This window comes from Drosophila miranda, chromosome XR, assembly GCF_003369915.1.
Source record: "Drosophila miranda strain MSH22 chromosome XR, D.miranda_PacBio2.1, whole genome shotgun sequence".
Lineage (NCBI taxonomy): Eukaryota > Metazoa > Arthropoda > Insecta > Diptera > Drosophilidae > Drosophila > Drosophila miranda.
The window spans coordinates 31,546,511-31,567,484 of record NC_046674.1 but is presented as its reverse complement, the minus strand read 5'-3'; the positions used below and the strand labels follow the sequence as shown (position 1 = coordinate 31,567,484).

The 20,974-nt window shown below is 48.9% G+C and overlaps 1 protein-coding gene and 1 pseudogene across 1 annotated transcript; one reads left to right on the top strand and one right to left on the bottom strand.

Moving 5' to 3' along the window:
- Positions 1-212: 212 nt before the first annotated feature.
- On the bottom strand, positions 213-8,090 carry LOC117186166 (annotated as a pseudogene).
- LOC117186165 (E3 ubiquitin-protein ligase UBR1-like) lies at positions 6,641-17,388 on the top strand. The gene is made up of 7 exons (XM_033386387.1): positions 6,641-7,361; positions 10,475-10,809; positions 10,886-13,059; positions 13,138-13,249; positions 13,317-13,445; positions 13,513-14,941; positions 15,024-17,388. Exons 1-7 carry the CDS (start codon positions 7,187-7,189, stop codon positions 16,154-16,156), a joined length of 5,487 nt encoding a protein of 1,828 aa, XP_033242278.1. The 5' UTR covers positions 6,641-7,186; the 3' UTR covers positions 16,157-17,388.
- The last annotated feature ends 3,586 nt before the right edge of the window (positions 17,389-20,974 follow it).

The following is a 20,974-nucleotide window of genomic DNA, read 5'->3' as shown; positions in this document are numbered from 1 at the left end:
ATGAGGATAGGCAACCAGCGAGAGGATGGCAAGATCACCACCCCAAATTGCCGAGGATCCCAGCCGGGAATAACAGTGTGCGCCCTTCTCCCATTCCCCAACATCTCGTCTGAATCGTTACAACTATGTTCAAATACTTTTCTAAAATTATTAATAATTTATTTCTAAGATAATGAACGGATTAATGAACAGTATATTCCGTATTCTTTTTATTTTCATTCAACATTTCCTTTTCTGGATTGTGTTGATTCTAAAATGAATGGGTACAAAATATTTGTATGTACTGTATATAATCGCAGACCCCATTAAAACAAGTATATATATAAATATATAATAAATGATATTAAAAATATGAAAATATTGCCTGTTTGGCTTTATGTAGCCAAAAGTATATGTAGTCAGAAAGTAATTTCGATACTTAGACTGTATCGAACACTCAGTTATACATACATATGCAAAGAAGTAAAAATAATGTTTTTATGGTAATGTACAATTTTGGTTTTAGGCGATTATGATTATGTACAGATAATGTGGATCATTAGTATGATAGTATTATTTACTATGTAGATTGTTTTCCAAGCTATTCGACATTTTATGTTTAGGAAAAAAAAACTTCGAAAAGTTAGGGGGCGGGGTGCAACGATGGTGAAAATCGGATCGTAAATTAATCATATTTCATATAAATTCAGAGTATCTATGTATGTACATAATAACTAAAGAAATGCAACAGAGAGACAAAAATATGGTTTAGGGCTGATCAGATCTTCCTTTACTTGAGGATGATCTCAGCTGGTGGTAAAATATTGTCACCGTAGAGGCAATACCAGATGCTCGAATACCAAATGGTACGATCCACCCACTCGCTGCCGGCCAGAACATGGCCAATGTAGGGAGCATCTCGCGATCTGCAATGGAGAGATGAAAGTCTTAGAAATCACCTTGCTCTGATGATATCAGTTTTAGACTCAAACCTCATTATCTGTGCCTGGGTGCGCTCGACAAAAGTGATGGCCCAGCTCCATGGAAAGTCTCGTTTGCGCTCACAGCCAACATACGCCGTACAGCTCTGCAGAAATATCTCCCTGATAATAGTTGTCTTGTCGTTTTTGTCCTTCTTGGAAATAACAATCTTGCCGTCGCGCAGCTCGCACTGTAGAGATTTGAACGTCTTGGTGCGATTGTCGGCGAAGCGCAGCTCCTTGCCGGGCGTCACTGTGGCCAGATTCTTGATCGCCCGCTGTATTTCGCGCAGCATCTCAATGGGCCGCACCATCAGATAGTTGTGCTTGCGATCTTCCTCCGGCCAGTACGACCAGTTAAGGATCACGTCGAACACTTTTGTGTCATGGTGCAGGGGCCGCTCCAGGCTGCCGTTCAGTATCACCTCGTAGAGCGTCAGTTGATGGGTTGGTAGTTGCATTTTGACGGAATATTCCCGACATAGCTCGTAGGCGGTTTTTGTGGGTGAAATCGTGGCGTTCACCTGCATCTTTTCCTGGACGGATAGAGCGATTAGATCATTACATACTGAAGTGATCAATCATAACTGATGGCAAACCTCTGTGATGTTGTCTGGATTCGGATTCAGGCTGATCCAGATCTTTATGTCCCCCGACTGCTTGACCGCATCTTTGAGCGTCTCGGCGGCAGCGTAATACTTTTGCAGGCATGCCAGCATGTCCTGCTCCCGTTTCTGCATTGAATAAAATATAACATAGTTGTAAAGAATGAGCGGGAACGTTGTGATATACCCGATACTCAGTCAGAAGGTGTGTTGCTCTCTGCTCTCTTCTGCCAGATCGCGCACACTGCACGAGGAAGGGTGTGTGGGAGGGAGAATGAGAGAGCGCGTGGCTGGGCGTAGCGTACATTTGTTTCTTAGGGCTATAATAATGACCCGATCTGATCTAGATTCGGCAATCTTCTATGATTTTCTATGATTCAACGTTTTCGTTTTCGTGTATCTTTAAAATTAAGGATGCCACAGACTTTCGTGCTTTGTGACTGCAGAAGGGGGCGGGGTAAAATTTTGATATCACAGTCACATACAGTCTGGTTGCTCTAGCTTAAGAGTCTTTGAGATCTAGGCGCTCATCGGGAGGGACACACGGACGGACGGACAGACATACTTGGCTCAATCGACTGGGCCATTGATGCTGATCAAGAATATATATACTTTATGGCTTCGGGAACGCTTCCATCTGGGTCATACACACATCCACTTTTACCACATACTCCTATACTCCTGTACTCTTCTTGAGTATCTGGTATAAAAACATTCATAGATTCAAAGTAAGGTAGCGTTCAACTTACAATTTCATCGGCACTGACGGGGAATAGGTTCTTGTACAGAAGAATGAGATCGCTGAGAACATCGGCCTCTTTCTGAGAGTAGATTAGCTCATCGCTCTATTGGAGAAGCCGGAAACATACAGATAATTATGCACATACTCCTAAATATAGTAGCCAAGGTTTGACAGGGGACCCACCTTCTTGGCCAGCAGCGTTGGGCCCCAGATCATGGTTAGATTCTGAACGCTCATCTTGTTCTTGGTCTGCTGCGAGCTAATGAACACCAGGTGGCCCACGATCCGGCGCAAGGTCTCATGCTCGATGGGCGAGAGGCGAGCGAGGAGCTCACGATAGATGGGAATCTTCTCGGCGGCCAAATTCAGCTCGGTGACGAAGACGAAGCTGTCGGTTAGCTTGCCCAGGAGGCGCTCGGGCAAGTCCCTCATGAACCGCTTGAGGACATTGGCTACGTCGTGCTCATTGTACTCGTTTCGGGTGATCTCCACATTAAAGGCATCCGCTCGGAAGGCGCTCATCAGCTTGTGCATGGAGTTCTCCGAGCCTGATTTGCGATAGATCCCCTCCGACATGGACCCGTGGATGTACACAAAGTTAATGCACTTATCCACTATCACGGGCACATCGTACCGCGTCAACTGCTGATCCCCCAGCGAAAAGCCGTTGTTGTGTGCCACTTCCCGAATGATGTGACGCCAGATCTTTGTCTCTCGTGCCGAGCTCATGATCATGTAGACAGCATACGGCGGACAGTCAATCATCAGCATTGGCCCGATCCCCACGTGCAGGTTGTCGATGGACTCGTCACTCTCCTTGAGCACTATTTTAGAGGGATAGAAATGCAATTAAATGTTATTTTATAGCTCTTACATAGCTCTTATATAGCACCTATGCATCGCGCCTTGCGCAAGTCCATTTTCTCCACATTCCCAGTGGCCTCGCTCACGAAGATGAGACGTCGCTGGCTCTTGCGAAGCACCAACCAGGTGCCACTCCACTCTGACGTGATAGAGTTCTGAAACGGAACGGAACGGAATGCAACGCATTAGGCATGGGGTCTCAGGGAGGAGCTTAACGCTTCACCCACTTTTAGGTAGCACCAGCCCGCGCGGTAATAGTGGCATGTGTACTTGACAGGCATACTGTTGGTGAGACTCTCAAGGATCTTCTGCATCCAGACGCCCCTCTCGGACTCCTTGCCCACGCCATACAGATGGGAAACCCGCTGCTGCTTGACGTTCCCTGACGAGCTGCTGGTCATCACCAGATTGGGATTCGAGGACATGCTGTCGCTTACTCCGTTGCCGTTGCCTCCGTTTTTCGGCTGAGATGTCGTGATCTCGAAGCAGTAAAAGTGGGTCGCCGTGTCCGTGACGCGATTGTTGCTGACGCACTGCAGCGTGGTTATGGTGTCCAAGGGTATCGACTCCCTTGGCGTCTTCATCTCATGGTCGAGAAATGTCTGGAACTGGCGGTCCCTGAGTATGGCCTTTCGGTTCTGCATCTCCTTAAGTATATCTTCGACCACGCCCGAGGGAAACCGCACAAGGGGACCTTCGTAGCGCACCAGAAGCGGCGACAGACTGGGCCGGGGAACCATCTGCAGGGCCACCTTCACCTCCGACTGCCTCTGGGCCCCCGCCTTAAAGCTGGAGCGCCTCTTCATCACATCCATGCGCAGCTTGACGCTCGAGAAGGTGGTTATCGTCTTCCGCAGACGAGAGCTAAGCGTAGAACGAGACTCGATACTGACAGGGGCGGTCTGTCCGCTGGTTCCTGTTCCTCCAATGGCCTCCAGGTAGGTGGGTGGGCTGTCGCCTTCGATTGGTAGTGCTGACTTTGTGCTGCTGCTGGACGTGGAGGTGGAGGTGACTGTGGCTGTGGTTGTGACTGGAGAACCGTCTGCCACAAACCAATTGGTGCGATTTCTTGAGGCGCTGGCCAAGTCCACCATGGATCTGTTGGCGGTCCCCTCGGGTATCTTGCTCAGATAGGGCCTGGCACGTGCCTCCAACTGCTCCTGCTCGCGGTCCAGCATATGCTCCAGGCTGTCGTTCAGCAGCTGGGCATTTTGGTGCACGATCTGGGGCTGGCGACCACTTGTCGTGGCCGCACATCCACTAGGCGGCTCCTCCTCGGAGGTGCACATGCTGACATCGTCCTGATCCCGCTCTTGTTTCACAGTGCCGTAGGTGTCCTCCTCCAGTAGGTGCTCGAGCAGTAGCAGCTCGTTGCTCTTGTTGGAACGCTCCAGCGTCGAGCACTTGCTGCTCATTAATGGATCGAACTCCTCGATCAGCTCCTGGGGCGCGGACCATCCACCGACGGCTCCGTCGTTGCTGTCCAGCTCCCCATCTTCGCTGATGCAGGCCAGCTCTTGCTGCTGCTGGTTTTGCTGCTGCTGCTGGTTGGGGGTCAACAAGTTGCAGCCGCGACTGCTCCCCGCGGTGGCCATCTCGAAGAGCTTCCCGTAGGTGGCTTCCTGGTTGGCATAGACCGGTTCCCGGGAGGAGTCTTCTTCCTGCACCTCTTCTCCCTGCTGCGAATCGACATCCTCGCCGTAGAACTGCCAGGAATCGCTGCGCTCTGGCTTTGGGGCCCTCGCCTCTTCGGCGGCAATCTTGGCGCAGATTAGCAGCGATTCCTCTCGCTCCGCTACCGCCGCTGCCCGATTCAGTTCCTTCAGCTCGGCGGAGTCCACGGGGGGACGTCGCAGCTCGATGTGCTCGTAGTTCTTGCGGCGCTTCTGCCGCACGGGCGGCTGCAGTGCGTCCAGCCGGAACCGCTCCGGCTGTTGGGAGAGGCGCGGCGGAGGGAACGCGGGCATTGGCAGGGACGATGGCGGAGACGACGTCGTTGCGTCATCTCCGCGGATCGGGGGACGCTGCTGCGTCCGTAGCTGGACCTGCTCCTGAGAGAGATTTCTGGCCAGCGGGGGAGGTGGGGAGGGACGTGCCCTCAGTGCCTCATCGTAGCTGGGGGCTTACCCTGCACCTTGGGCACCTCATAACAGCCGTCATCATCCCCGGCACCGTCCCCCCCAGCTGGCACCTCTTGATCCTCAACTTTGACTTTGGCAGTGACCTTTGCCTGATCGCGGAGATCGGTGAATCCTCCGCCGACGACATTCCGGTTCAGGGGACTGGAGAACTGTATCGCATTGAAGACATCCGTGTTGGGCATGGTCTGTCGTCGCTCAAGGTCAAACTCTCCCACGGAGCTTTCTCCACCCTCCGCTTCTCTGTCCCCATGGCCTCCCCTGCCCCCCAAGGTGAAGTTCGACCCGAATCGCCTGCTGGCATTCTTCAGACGGCTGCCAGCGTCAGCGCTGAGATTGCTGATCGCTTCCGTGGAGCTCCTTAGGTTCCTGTCCAGACGCTTCTTGGCACCCTTGGCCTTGAACGTGATCCGTTCGCCAATGGCCTCGCCCAGCAGTTTCGAGGTGGTGCCCAAGGATCGCAGAAGATTCCTGAATTCATTTGAGGCAAAATGAAATCGAGGGAGAGAGAGGATGAGAGAGAGAGAGTTAGTTTTGCTTGTGGCAGAGAGAGTTCGTCCCATTCCCATTTGGTAAGTAAATGAAATCCAAGTATACGTACGTATACTAGTGCAATGTGTGTGCGTGTTAGATCTAATACTACGTGAATAGGAGTATCCGCAACACATATTGGGCTAGGGCTAGGCCTAGGCACATGATGGGAATAGGAGTGCTGGGAAGAGAAATGCGCTGGGTCCAAGAACTTCCCTCAGATGAATCAGCCGTCTCAATGCGCACATATTGTATTCTACAGGTATTCGTTTCAAATATATGGGTGCATGGGCTTAATCTTACTTTAATGTATGTAAACATCGGCGCGCCGAAGTTTGCTCAGAGGTAAGGCTATGCATCGGCGAAATAGATAAATCGGATGATTTACCAAGGACCCTCGCAGATAGCCTTCTCCTCCGGTTGCCATTGATCTCGAACTGAAAGAAAGTGCTTCAATAATCGCACATCATGCCACGTAAACTGCACTCCTGTATCCTTGATCTCTATAGATCTTGAAACTTAGCGACGCGTCGGGTCTGACAAAAATAGTATTGCACAGACGATCAAGGTGATCATCAAGAACATCTCTGAAGACTTAAAAATACTACAGCCGAGTGCCTATGTATGATAGCATTAAGAAGAAAGGAAGGCTAGCTTCAGGGGCTAACTAAAGGGTCTACTAAAGACTAGCTTACAAATCTAATTCCACCCACGATTCCACGATTCCAATTCAATTTCTTCCACCCACCCACGTCGAAGTGTGCCTGTGCCTAGTGTGTTCTGTACGGATATTGATTCAAACTAAATCCTTAGGGCAACTTCAAAAGTGACTGACAAAAATAAGTGAAACGTGAATCGGAATTGTTGCGTGAAACTTCGCTGTAAATTCAAAATGTGTTTTATTTTCTCGTTTCCGTTCAGCTTTTGAAAATTAAATTTTCAAGTAACCACGAGAACGATAGTGCCTCCTCATCGCGGAAAGAGTCACAGAAGCACCTCCGCTAACCCTCGATTCGAATTGGTTCAAATGCAGCCACGATAACCACAACGACAAACGGTTGCAACAACGGCGTTAGGTGCGAAGGACAAGCCACCCGCCACCCACGCTTAAATCACAGCTGAGAGCCAGAAAGAGACAGCAAGTCGCCCTCGAGAAGAGAAGAGAAGAGAAGAGAAGCAAGAATCGAAAAAGCTCTGAAAGCACACCAACACAACACCAAAAGCATTAAAACTGCAGCAGAGCGACCCCATCCCACACATCACACTCACACCAGCGCCACGAGCATCGAACATTGCATCGGGCATTGAGCATAGGGAGGGACACACACTGACACTGGGAGGAAGAAGATGGATCTTTTCGATATGGACGACGTTGTAGTGGGCCCCCCGGACGAGTGCAGCACCCCGCTGAAGGAGTGGCGGCTGAAACTCCAGGCTGGCACACTGACACGCAACGACTTCATCGAGTTCTTCAAGAAGGAGTCGCCCAAGTACTTTGACTACGAGAACGAGCTGGACACAGGTGAGATGCACTACTGCTCGCTCTTGGGTTTCATTTTGTTTCTATTGTCGTTTGAACAAACGATTCGGTATTGCGCCTACTGCGTCAACCTCCCTTTTCTGCCGCTCCTCCCTCCCACTGTTTATCTGTTGTTATTATTATATTTGGGGTGTTGTTCACAAAGCTTTAGAGTGAACAGCAAAGCTGGAACTTCGATTGACTTGACATATGAAACCGCTCTTATACCCCCTCGTGCAGGGGTAAACTGTTGGGATCTGGCAGCACATACTCGACTCGTAGGCTAGGAAGCTCCAGGATCCAGGATAACCATGATAGGACCTTGCTGCTTTCTACTTTCTCAATTTCATATAGAGATCGTCGTAGGCAATCGAGCAGAACAGAAAACGTAGATGTTAAGATGACACTGTTGTGAGGACAGACTTTGGGCCACGGTGGTTGTGACGACAATGACTGATAAAACAGAATGTGAAATATATATATTTGTATTTGAATTCAATTCGGTTTATTCAACTTGCTTTTACCTGGCCCTTGTCCAGACCAGAACAGACCTCAGTCGCAGCCTCAGCCCCAGTCCTCTGACGTGTCCCCAGTCTTTTCCAGCTTTCTTCAGACTTACGGATGGATTTTGAATTCGTGAGGTTGTCTCTTTGTGGAGCCAATAAACGGCTGATACAATTAGACATACAGACTTTCTTGTGTGAATGCATTCGTGTGTCGAGTATATATGTACATTGTACATATATTCATGTAAGTACATATATGTATATATATGTGTAAGCATATGATGATATATGTATGTCATTCGTGTTAATACATTATCCTTAAACAAATCTTTTCTGTTTCTGCTTAATTTTGTTCCCATTTGAGTACTTGGGTATTTGGTTGGGGTGCCTTAAACTTCTCCTTCTCCTCTCCTCTCCTTTCCTCTCGGCGCGATTAGCTGATTAACACATGCTATCGCTGGCATGTCGCCGGAGAAGGCCGGAAGGACATTTCTTTGTGTGGGGAGGGGCTGAGCTTTTTGTTTGCTTTTCGCAAGGAGCGTGGAATATGGCATGGACAATTCCGCCTCAGCTGTGATCTTTACCGTTCAGTTCCGTTCCGTTCATTTCCGTGCTGATCGATTCTCCTCTGTGCTGCTCTGTTCTAGGCCCTCGCCCGCCCGTTCCGTTCTTTGTTCCACTCTATTACGCCTCAGCAGCACACTGTTGCACACGTAGTTATGTACATATGTTGGTGTTTTACAGTGGAACGTTTTGCATGCACATATTCGTCAGTAAATGGAAGAATCACCTATAGATACATAGCAAAAAACAGTACATACATATGTATGTAGGTATATGCATGTATGTACGTACTATGTATGTGCATACATACTATGTGCACTGCAGACTTTGTTGTATTTATTATTTTCGTTGATAGCCCGAGAATCGTTGCGACGTCAGATTCTCAGATGCGTTGTCGATTGTGGAAGAGTGTGTGAAAGAGAGAGAAGAGAAAGAGAGTGAGCGCGTGGAAGGCGTTGCCTAGCCACTGCAATTTCATTTGTTCCCTCTGGCTATAATATTGCTCCGATCCGATCTAGACTCGGCAATCTGCTAGATATGGTCATTATCTGCGACTCTGCTTTTTTAGTTTTCTCGTATCGTCAAATTGTGCATGCCGCAGCTTTCGTCCTTCGTGGGGGGCGGAAGGGGACGGTTCAGTGTGATATCACAGGAGTCTGGACTCAAAATTAAGTTGCTCTAGCTCTTATAGTCTCTGAGAACTAGGCGTCAAACAAGACGGACGGACGGACGGACGGAAGTTCTGGGAAGTTCCCCATTCACTTTCACCACAAATCGAATATACCCTTGTACTCTTCGAGTACCAGGTATAAAAATAGCTAACGGGAACCGCTGTCGCTCTTACATCTGATTCCCTCGCTCGCGCTCTCTTCTTCCCGCTCCTACTTCTACTCTCTTACTCTCATTGGATAGTATCTATCTATCTGTCTCGCTCTGAACGATGCAGGCAGAGTTCATACCTGCATACGTACATACATATGTACATATGTATGTGTTGCATATAAAGGCGCGACCTTGAACTGTATTTGTATTTGTTGTATTTGACGATTTGTGGTTTTGATTTCAATTCGAAAACTCGTTTCGATGGAAGGTTTCTCTTCGCCTCCAGTCTCCAGTTCTCTTGCGGTCGCAACATCATCGTCATCATCACGATCATGATTGTCATGATATCTTTCTTTATGCTGTTTAACCTGTTCTAAAAACTAAGTGATATTTTACACAGACCGATGATGATTGTGTTACTCATATGTATGTTCATATGAACATACAAATGCATGTATGTACATATATACATATGTATATGCACGTATGCTGTACGAATGCAAGTAATACTACACCGCTAAACAATGACTAAATGCGTTTATCCAAAATCCCACATCCCATCCCCACCTTCACCCTAACTCAAGTAGTGTGTTCTCCACTCACTTTGGCACTCACAGGGTCTCTTCCGTCTCTATCCCCCGAGTAAGACCGAATTATTTTACTTTGAATCACCAAAGTAGTCTCCATGCTGTCTAGAACTGAAATTAATCCTAGAGTGGGGCTAATGATTGAATATTGTGATGCACGTATGTATGTATGTGCATGTGTATACATATGTATACTCTCTATTCGAAGTCTACTCCACACAAGCGGCTACTGGAGCATTCGTGAAGGAGGAATGCGTTTTTGCCTGGTATCCGCGCGTAACAGCCTTCTGCTGGTTTCACATGGGACGCTTGATGGTGCAGCATACAGAGGTTGATGGATGTGTTGTCTTATCAATTGGAGCGATTTTTTGCAGAACAAGTCAGCCATACATATGTATGTTCTTACTTCCCTACGCTATCTTAGTTATACCCGATACTCGACAGAGTTTAGGGAAATACATATACTCCTTATTCCCGCCTCCTACTTCCACCTAAAGAAGGCATCGACGTTGAATGTCTTGGGTCACCGAACGAATTCATTTGCCAGCATTGTACCCACCCCCAGCATATATGTTCTCGTAACCTTGTCAATTATTTCATGCCTCTCCGTTGCTCCGTTTTCTTATATTTTGTTTAGTGAAATGCATGTTCAAAGAAGCCCTGGCCAAGGTGGAGATAATCGATGTTCTGGTCGAGTTCATGCTTGGCGATAACCCAAAATCGGCGCTGGAGAAGCTGCGGCTCGAGGGCAACACCGCTACCGTCTGCGGCAAGGTGTTCAAAAATGGGGAGCCCACCTACAGTTGCCGGGAGTGTGGCATGGATCCCACCTGTGTGCTGTGCGTAAACTGCTTTAAGCGGTCGGCGCATCGCTTCCACAAGTACAAAATGTCCACCTCCGGCGGCGGTGGCTGCTGCGATTGTGGGGACAATGAGGCCTGGAAGAAGGATCACTATTGTCATCTGCATTTGGTGAGTAAAACGAGAGTGCTTCCTAGCATGCTACCCCTTACTTTAACATCCGAATCCGTATCCGTATCTGTTGCAGGATAATCGAAAGAATCCGCTCGAGAGCAAGATCATCAGTGGGGCCGTTTTGGAGCGCAGCGAGATCTGCTTCAGTGCCATTCTGGCGTTTTGCGTCAACTATCTGGAGATCGAGCCGAACGCCAGTCTGAAGTGCCTCGACGGGGAGGGGCTGGAGCTGGATGGGGCGCACTTTTGCACGGTGCTGTACAACGACGAGTCGCACACGTTTGACCAGGTCATCCAGACGCTGACAAAGATCGCCAAGTGCCGCCACAAGGAGGCCATGGAGATAGTGGCGGCCATAGACCGCGAGGGCAAGGCCGTGGTCAAGTGCGACACGTTCAAGGCGTGCAACGAGCTGAAGATGGCCATAGAGAACCAGATGATACCACCGAGCGGTCTCCTTAGCAATCTCCGCAACAACCAGTCGCTGCGAACCTCCGTGCTGCACATCAACTCGGTGGCCTGCCAGCAGTTCGCCCTCCAGCTGCTTAGCTGGTTCCAGGAGTTCCTTGTCCGCCACTACCTCTTCCGCAAGACCTTCTCCGAGCTGGTGCAGCAGAAGCAGGAGTCCTTCTGCATCCGCCACATCCTCGAGTGCGACGTGAAGCTGTGGAAGACCGCTCGCACCTGCTGGCACCGCCTCCTCATCTCGGGCATGCTCATGGAGTACGAGAACAAGATGGTGCTGGCCCAAGAGTTCTCACGCCGCTACGCGACAATCGTGGAGGACTTCATCAACGATGACCACGACCACGCCTTTTCGATAGTCTCTCTCAGTGTGCAGCTCTTCACCGTCCCCAGCATTGCCCATCGCCTGATCGCCAAGGAGGGCATATTCGACAAGCTGCTGCACACATTCTACTACGTGGCCATCGAGAAATTCATCCTCAATCGCACCCTCCACTTCAGCAAGAACATTGCCAGCCTGACCTTCTTCAAGCGAGCCAACTATATTCTGTACGACCTGCGCTATCTGCTCAGCCTCAAGCCAGACGTTCTGAGCAATGAGCTGCGCACTGGATTTCTAGAAGGCTGCAAGGCTCTGATGCGAGTCCTAAATGTGATGCAAGGCATGGAGTCGATTACTCGCCAGACGGGACAGCATATGGACTACGAGCCGGAGTGGGAGTGCGCCTTCAATCTGCACATAAAGCTGGCCACGACCATTTCGCAGGTGATCGAGTGGGCATCCACCGACAAGACGCTGCTGCACAAACTCTACAAGATGACGGTGCGGGCTCTGGTGAGCAACAACTTTATTGTCGGAGGCGAGGAGGCGGAGGCCAAGAGTGTGGCTGGACATGTGGCCAACTGCCTCATATACGATGTCTCGGTGCGGCCGGTGTCCATTCATCTGCCACTGACTCGCTTTTATGCCGGGATCTACCTGCATCTGGGGTCACACGACCTAAGCTACGACTGCCTGGTGGCCGAAACCGAGGCGCTGAACATCAAGATGACACCGCGCGAGATCATAGAGCCGGTGCTGTGCACCCATGCGATGATTGCCCAGGTGGCCGCCGGAATGTGGCGCCGCAACGGCTACTCTCTGCTCCACCAGCTGTACCTCTACAGAAATGTGCGCTGCCGCGTCGAGATGCTGGACAGGGACATTGTCTGCCTGCAGATTGGTGCCTCTCTTATGGAGAGCAACGAGTTCCTCATCCATGCCCTGAACAAGTTCAATCTGATCGGATGGGCCCAGTCCAACTACGAATCGAAGCTGGCCGAGTCCCCCCTCGACGATGAGTTCATGCGCCAGCTGTCAATGATCGACGAGTTCCTCGAGCTGCTCATCGTCATCATCGGGGAGCGCTGGATGCCCGGAGTATCGCTCGTGACCGAGGAAGATCGCCTGCGCAAGGAGATAATCCAGCTGCTGTGCATCAAATCCTACTCCCATTCGGAGCTGAGTCGCGCCCTGCCTGACACCACCGGCGGCAACAGTGACAGTGTCTTCGAGGACGTCATCAACACGGTGGCCACGTTCAAGAAGCCCGTGGGTGCCGATCGGAAGGGCGTCTACGTTCTGAAGGAGTCGCTGTTCGAAGAATTCAACGTGTACTTCTATCACTACACCAAGGAGGATAAATCAAAGGCCGAGGAGCTGCAGCGGGAGCGTCGCAAGGCCAAAAAGGAACTGGTCTGCTGTCCGCCCCCCATGCTGCCGCAGTTGACTCCAGCGTTCACGTGAGTCCGCTTGAGGATACTCGTATGGAGGATTCTGTTGCTAATGCTAATGCCAATTTTCTCTTGCTACCATTACAGGTCCATGGCCAACATATTGCAGTGCAATGTGTTCCTCAGCATCTGCACTTTGACTATGGATCGGGCTCTGGACATTCGCAGCCGCTCCTTCTCGGAATCCCATGTGCAGAAGGTATGTAGTTTCCTGTTCTGTTCGTTCTGCTTCTGATGTTAACAATCGTAATTTCTTTTCAATTCAGATTTTACATTTGCTCGGCTTTGCCATCCAAGAGGAACTTAGCGAGCACTACCCATTTCTCAGTTTCTATGAGCGCGCGCAGCAGTTTGGAATCCTCGACAAGTTGGACGAGCTAGCACGCTGCCCAAGGGTTAGTGTCCACGCTTTATATACTGCCTGCCTTGAATGTCCTTTAATTTGATCTCATTTCGCCACAGTTGGAGGCACATCGTGACTTTGTGCTTTGGACCATTAAACGGTACAAGGATATGCAGGCCAAGCAGGCGCCAGCAGCAGCGGCCGGGCCCAGCGGCTCTCAGAAGAAGACTGCGGGCGAAGAGCCGCCGCTGACATCCGAGGAACAGGCACGCCAGGAGAAGGAGACCCGCGCCAAGCTGGCCGCCGAGCGTCGAGCCAAGATTATGGCCCAGATGCAGAGTGCCCAAAAGTCCTTTATGAAGTCGAACGCTGAGATGTTTGCCAACAGCGACCTGAAGCAGGATTCAATCTCAACAGGAGCCTCTAGTAGCCGGGGGGCGGCATCCTCCATGGGCAGCACCGCTATGGATTGGGAGGATATATCGGATGAGAGCCTAGAGGACCAGGGTGCGGCAGCTCTAGTGATAAAGCAGAACCCGGCCTGCCTGGGGCCAAACCGGGCCCACTACCAGGCGCAGGAGAACAGCTTTAAATGCATCCTGTGCTTCGAGAACTGTAGCATCAACCCGGACGGACCACCGCTCGTTAGCTCCGCGTTTGTGCAGACCTCACGCGTGATCCTGACTACACCGAGCCACTACAAGGGCAAGTGCGGCATGCACGTGAGCTGCTGCGGCCACGTGATGCACTACAAGTGCTGGCAGGAGTACTACAGTAACGAGGAGTCTAAGGAGCAGCGTCGCCTCCACCGGAATCGTCTCGCCCTCAGCCAGGGCCACAACGTGGAGTTCCACTGTCCGTATTGCCGGGCCCTCAGCAATACTGTGCTCCCCGTCAGCGAGCCCCTGGTCGGACTTATTCCCGGCGGCCTTCCCGGAGTGCCGCCGGCTGTCAGCTCCGAGAGCTACTTGCCCCTGGACTGCTTCGTGAAGATCATGAGGACTCTTGCTGGGGAGCTATCGGCTCCAGCCGGTGACAACACCATGTGGCAGTATCCGAGCGTTCTGCGCAGGTCCAATGTAATCGGCGATCTGGCTCAGTTCGAGCGTAGTGTGCAGCTGATCGCGAAGCCGCAGCTGCACGCCACTTGTATGGAGGTGATGACCTCCTTCAACAAGGCGCTGCAAAATGCGATGATAAGCCAACAGCCGAACGCTGTCACAGAGGGCGGAGTAGGCGGCGAGGCCGAGAACCCGTACCTGGTGTTTGACACATGCAGCTACACATTGGAGTCCCTTGAGATCTACATGTACACTATGCGGAAGCCGCTCAAGGTGGAGATGCCCATGCGCCATCAGACGTGCACCACGAACCTGGTGCGCGCCTGCGCCCTCTACTCGAGTTGGGCTCCGCAGCGACCCGAACTGGCGTCCAAGCTGCTGGACACCATATTCAACCAGAAGGGAACCAGTGTCCTCGAATGGGACTGCTTTCGCATGCTAGTCCAGCTAAGCTTTGGGGTCCTCAACCTCATGGTGAGGGAGAATGGTAAGTGTAATCCGAATCCAGTGCGTCGCATCGCTCTCTTTGTTGCTGATTACTGATTCTTGATTTTCAATCTGTTGCATAGAACACACTTTTCTGCCCAGCGGGAGCATGTTCGATTTCTACATGATGCAGACAATGTTCCTGGCCAATGTCACAAAGGCCGTCATCTGCTTTGACGTTGAGAAACAGCTGGACAGTCGGCGGGCCAAGGAGGAGGCTGGCAAGGCGCCAACTGAGCTCTCTCAGCTAGCATATGTGGAGCAGCTTCCCTCGAAGATCCAGGAGAATATGGTGGCGTTCTATCGTCGCTACAATGTGCCAGCCCGAATGCGCCAGCTGGTGCAGCAAAAGGAGTCGGAGGAGAAGCACAACCAGAGTCAGAGCCAAAGTCAGAACCAAGAGCAGACTGTGGTAATCCCATGCGAGCTGCAGCACCTGGCCCTGATGCTGGAGTATGTACAGTGTCAGATGAGAGCATTCTTGCGATGCGCCTGCCTCTTCTACCGCTGCCTGACCGATGTTGAGTTCCCCGACACGTTCCCCACAGAACAACCGGATAGATTTGACCTGATGTGCCAGTACCTGGGTCTGGATGCTGACATGGGCGTATATTTCGATATGGAGACAGTCTATGCCACCGTGATGCACAACTTTGCCTCGCATCCGCACATCCTGCGCCAGGCCGAGCAGTGCAGTTTACGCTATGGAGATCCCGTGGAGGTGTTACCATGTCTGCGTCCCCTGCCGGAGCTGAAGCCGCTCTTTGAGGACTACAGCGATCTGATCAACAGCGTATCGGACATTTTCTGTCCCAACAACGAGCGCGAGGAAATGAAGACCCCTACGATGTGCCTGATCTGTGGCAAAGTGCTTTGTGGACAGTCGTACTGCTGTCAGCCAGAGCTGGGAAAGATGTCGGTGGGGGCCTGCACCCATCATGCCCACAGCTGCGGCGCCGAGGTCGGCATATTTCTACGCATACGGGACTGCCAGGTTGTCTATCTAGGCCGTGGCAAGGGCTGCTATGTCCAGCCACCGTATCTGGACGAGTATGGGGAGACGGATCAGGGCCTAAGGCGCGGCAATCCATTGCGCCTCAGCCAGTATGCCTATCGCCGCATCTTTATGCAGTGGTTGGGTCACAAGCTGCACGAGGAAATTGCTCGACTCAATGATAATGCCAACGTGGCTGTAAGGCAATGGCATCACATGTAGTCCGAACGAAGAGCGAGAAGTAGTAGTTCAGCTTCGGAACGAAAGGGGAAGAACTGGAGCTGGAGCTGAACATGAAGCTGTAGGAGATCGAGAGCAAGAGCGATGGCAATGGCGACAGTCAATGTGATTATTACGTACTAACATTAGGAGAGCATATTTATACGTCTAAGCATTTTACAAGTTATCCTTTGGAAAGGAAACAGATCCCCCTTCCCCACACATAAACACACACACCTCAACACGTTGAGTACTAAAACGAAAAACCAAAAGAAACCTAAACCTAAATTCGAACTAAAACTACAATCCTTACACACGTCCAGCTTCAACTTTGTAAAATCGTCTTGCGTTCTCTTACACTATAACACATAAAAACTTGATTATATTTTTTTTTGAGCTAACATTAGAAAACTTCTTGATAGTTTGTGTAGTAGACCGAATTTCGAGGACCTTCTCTAGTTATATATATATATAATATACATATACTACACTTAAAAAAAAACTAGGCTAGATTTTGCCAGCACCTTCAAGGACTATACACGAGACTATACATGTGACCCCCACAGCAGATAAGAGTAACCGAAAAGAAAGAAAGAAAATATAACAAATGAGCACTCTGTGTTTCTTTGCTTCTGATTGATAATTTGATCTATAGTCTGTTCCATGACCACGGCCATGTCATCAGCAACTCCCCAAGTCTGTGTACATAGAAATCTCTGAATCCTTATCCAAATCCCCACCATTATTGACACTTAGCAGGGAAGCAGCAGGGCTATGTGCAGTCTTGAAAAGAAGGCGGTAGCGTAACCTAACCCGAAGATATACATACATATGTGTGTTCATCAATCCAAATAACCGGGTGGGTTGCCGGGACGCACTTCCATCCGAAGAACACTGACACCCGTAAGACGTTGACACACATATTGGCACACCTTAAACTCAACTTTGCACACTTCCGAACAATATGTATTCTCCTTCCACTCCACTCGGCAAACCTTTAACGACAAGAAGATGACTTCAAACATACTAAATTTAGTCAAATTTCATGTTTCTTTATCAGAATATACTTAACACCTCCATATGGTAACTATCTATGGATAGATATATGTATGCAAACATACACAAACATGTTTCTATCTATATATTGTATAACAACAACAACAAAATCGATTTATGTAAAGTTCAAGCCAAATATTGTTGCGAAACAAAATCTGACAAATAGAAACTGGAAGAAACAAACAAACTTGAAATAAAATGCAGTTTGAAAATATTTTTTATTGAATCTGCAACGAGCAATGTCCAATTAGAACGACGGCTCGTCGTGCAGCACCTCGTGCTGCTGCTGGAGAGCGGAGAGTCGGTCAGTAGCGACTACTTCTACTTACAGAAAATGCCATGCAAATTAAAAGAACATTTGCCATGTTGGTTCATGTGCACTTCGAAAATAAATTCATCTTTAGTACCGGCCAGTAGGATTGTGTGGAAGATCCCTGTATTTTAATGAAGTCAATCAGTTTGGTAGGACTTATTTCCCAAATCCGGTCACTGTTGTTCTCACAAACTTGAAGACTCTTCTTTAATAGATCGCAGAATATTCATTCTGTGTCCTGCTCCATTGCACAGAATCTACAGCAGTCTATATTTACTAATTTCCCTTTCTTGAGGGGACATTTCAGGTGAAAGTCTCCTGTAATATTATCGTTTAAGTCCGAATGTCGACTTTATTCAAGTTGAGAAGTCGCATTAAGAGCTTCTCCAGGAGGAGAAACTTCGTGGCTTGGCTTTGGGCTTTTCTGACAATTCAGTGCTTGAGTTTCTCTTGTTCGTCTCATTTCCAGATAATGTTTCCGGATTAGGACCATCTCTTTCACACACTCTTCGTCGTGCAATGAGTGCGCTCTTTGGCAGAGGGAGCCATTCTAACTGAGTATCGGGTAGAAATGTAGAGCCGTAGCTGCGACTCACAACGTTCCCCTTCGTTATTATTGATCTCCAGTTCAGAGCTCCAGAAGGAGATACCAAGTTTCTGAAGCTCAGAGCGTATGATGCGCTTTTTTGGCAGCATCAAGTTATTTTCAAGTGCATCAACCGCTTTTATTATTCCTGGATAAGCTTTTCCGGACTAGCACCTGGCTTTGGAGCGACTGGCTCCAGAAGGGCAGGAGGGGAACGCAGCGGTTCGCCACATTTCCTTGGTTGGGTCTTCGACTCACAACAGACCCAGATCTGCCTAGCTGTTCCAAAGATTCCGAGACTCCAAGGAAATCTGGTGTCCCAGGAAAGGAGAAACCAACCTTAGCCCGGCGACCTCAAAGTGGTCGCGAGAAGAAGTAGCCATGATCAATGTTTCAGTTACCGGCCCAATTCAACGCAAAACACTCAACCGGGGCTATTGAGTAGTTTTTGAAAAAGAACTGAATTCTTTTGTTTCGAGAGCGAGCTTTGAGGCACTAGAGGGAGCTAACTAGAGCCTAACCAAAAGCTGTCAGGGGCATAGCGAGGTCTTTAAATTAATGGTGCGAGTGATTCTCATCATCGGAAAAGTTCCGGAGGAGAAACGGACTGAATTTGAAAAAGGCAGAAACTTTCGTTAGTAATATGTTTTAGTGTTAAGTGATTTTAAATAAGTTTGTTAGCTTTTCCGTGTATGATAGTCATTGTCAGCGGCGAAAGGCAGACGAAGGCGAGGGCAAAAAGGGAAGACCCAAAGAATTTTTTCCTCCAAAAGCGGAAGGAATATCGTAGAGTACTAGTGGGAAAAGAAAAGAATTTTTTTGTTAGTGTGTTGATTTCGTGTTGCCTTTGTGTGACTCAATCTTGAGGCTCGATTGGAGTTTCCTTTTCAGATCCGGACTTCATCGAGAAAACGCTTTCGTGGATATGCGGACCAAGGGGTGAGTGATATTGGCCAAATGTTAAAAGTTAAAGAAAAACGAGGGGGAACGTTCTGAGTTGCTGCGTACACCGCAACTCTACATTTATACCCGATACTTAGTTAGTATGGCTCTCCTCCGGCAGACGCCGCTAATATTGAACGACACGACAAAGAGTGTGTGCGAGAGAGACAGAAAATCAGTCTGAGCGTGACGTCGGGCGCTGCTTAGCCACTGCAAATTGATTTGTTCCTTTTGGCTACAAAAATATTCCGATCTGATCCAGATTCAGCAACGGGATAGATATAGTCATTATCTATGATTCTGTGATCTATGATGACAGAAGTCTGGATCCAAAACATCGTTGCTCTAGCTCTTATAGTCTTTGAGCACTAGGCGCTGAAGGGGACGGACAGACGGACAGACGGACGGACAGACAGACGGACAGACAGACAGGGCTCAATCGACTCGGCTATTGATGCTGATCAAGCATATATGTATATACTTTATGGGGTCGGAAACGATTCCTTCTGGACGTTACACACATCCATTTTCACCACAAATCTAATATACCCCAATACTCATTTTGAGTATCGGGTATAAAAATTTATTTGGTTTTGTTTTCGACTTAAAGCCCGCTGAGGGGCAAAGCAAACTGAGCAAAGTGTAATCCACTCAAGAAAAAAAGGAGAGAGAGATAAGCACTCAAATTATTCCCCCTATTGTTGTTCCGTTTTCTTCCTCCCTTCACGGTCTTGCTCGTCGACTCTATGCATGCACCTAAAGAAATTAATTGTTCGTCTTATTTATTATTACTCATTATCCAATTCTTTAGTCTTTAAAGCCCTTCTTTTTATACCCGATACTCAAAATGAGTATTGGGGTATATTAGATTTGTGGTGAAAATGGATGTGCGTAACGTCCAGAAGGAATCGTTTCCGACCCCATAAAGTATATACATACATATATGCTTGATCAGCATCAATAGCCGAGTCGATTGAGCCCTGTCTGTCTGTCCGTCCCTATCAGCGCCTAGTGCTCAAAGACTATAAGAGCTAGAGCAACGACATTTTATATCCAGCCCTCTGTGATATGTCACTGTTACAAGAATATTTCAGAACTTTGCCCCACCCCCTACCGACCCCACAAAGGACGAAAATCTGTGGCATCCACAATTTCGACGATACGAGAAAACTGAAAATCACATCGCACAATCATAGGGAATGACCATATCTATCTGATTGCTGAATCTGGATCAGATCGGATCATTTTTGTAGCCAAAAGGAACAAATCAATTTGCAGTGGCTACGCAGCGCCCGACGTCACGCTCAGACTGATTTTCTGTCTCTCTCGCACGCACTCTTTGTCGTGTCGTTCAATATTAGCGGCGTCTGCCGGAGGAGAGCCATACTGACTAAGTATCGGGTATAACTGTAGAGTTGCGGTGTCCGCAGCAACTCACAACGTTCCCCCTCGTTTTTTTTAGTCTTAAGTTAGATTCGCTCCTATATTGGAGGTCAATAAATTTTATAATGTGAATTCAAAGTGGATTGCCTTCAGCTAGCCGAATGTCCCTGAAGATCCCATAGGTACGCAAAGGGGTCATTCCGTTTATGTTCACTCGCGATCTAGGAATGACCAAGAAAGGGAGGGTCAATGAGACCTGCGGCGTGGGGAAGCTTTCCGGAACAAGGCGAAGAAAGCACAAGCGGGAGTTACGCGTCGATAGAATTTTAGATCCTTCATGAATCTCGTCGTAGCATGCATATTTAATAATTTTAATAATAATGAGGATAGGCAACCAGCGAGAGGATGGCAAGATCACCACCCCAAATTGCCGAGGATCCCAGCCGGGAATAACAGTGTGCGCCCTTCTCCCATTCCCCAACATCTCGTCTGAATCGTTACAACTATGTTCAAATACTTTTCTAAAATTATTAATAATTTA

Bases quoted from the DNA above. Each gene is read 5' to 3' on its own strand.
- LOC117186165 (XM_033386387.1), top strand. From the start codon at position 7,187: ATGGATCTTTTCGATATGGACGACGTTGTAGTGGGCCCCCCGGACGAG. The intron at 10,810-10,885 runs GTGAGTAAAACG...TATCTGTTGCAG, and splicing joins ACTATTGTCATCTGCATTTG to GATAATCGAAAGAATCCGCT. The intron at 13,250-13,316 runs GTATGTAGTTTC...TTTTCAATTCAG, and splicing joins CGGAATCCCATGTGCAGAAG to ATTTTACATTTGCTCGGCTT.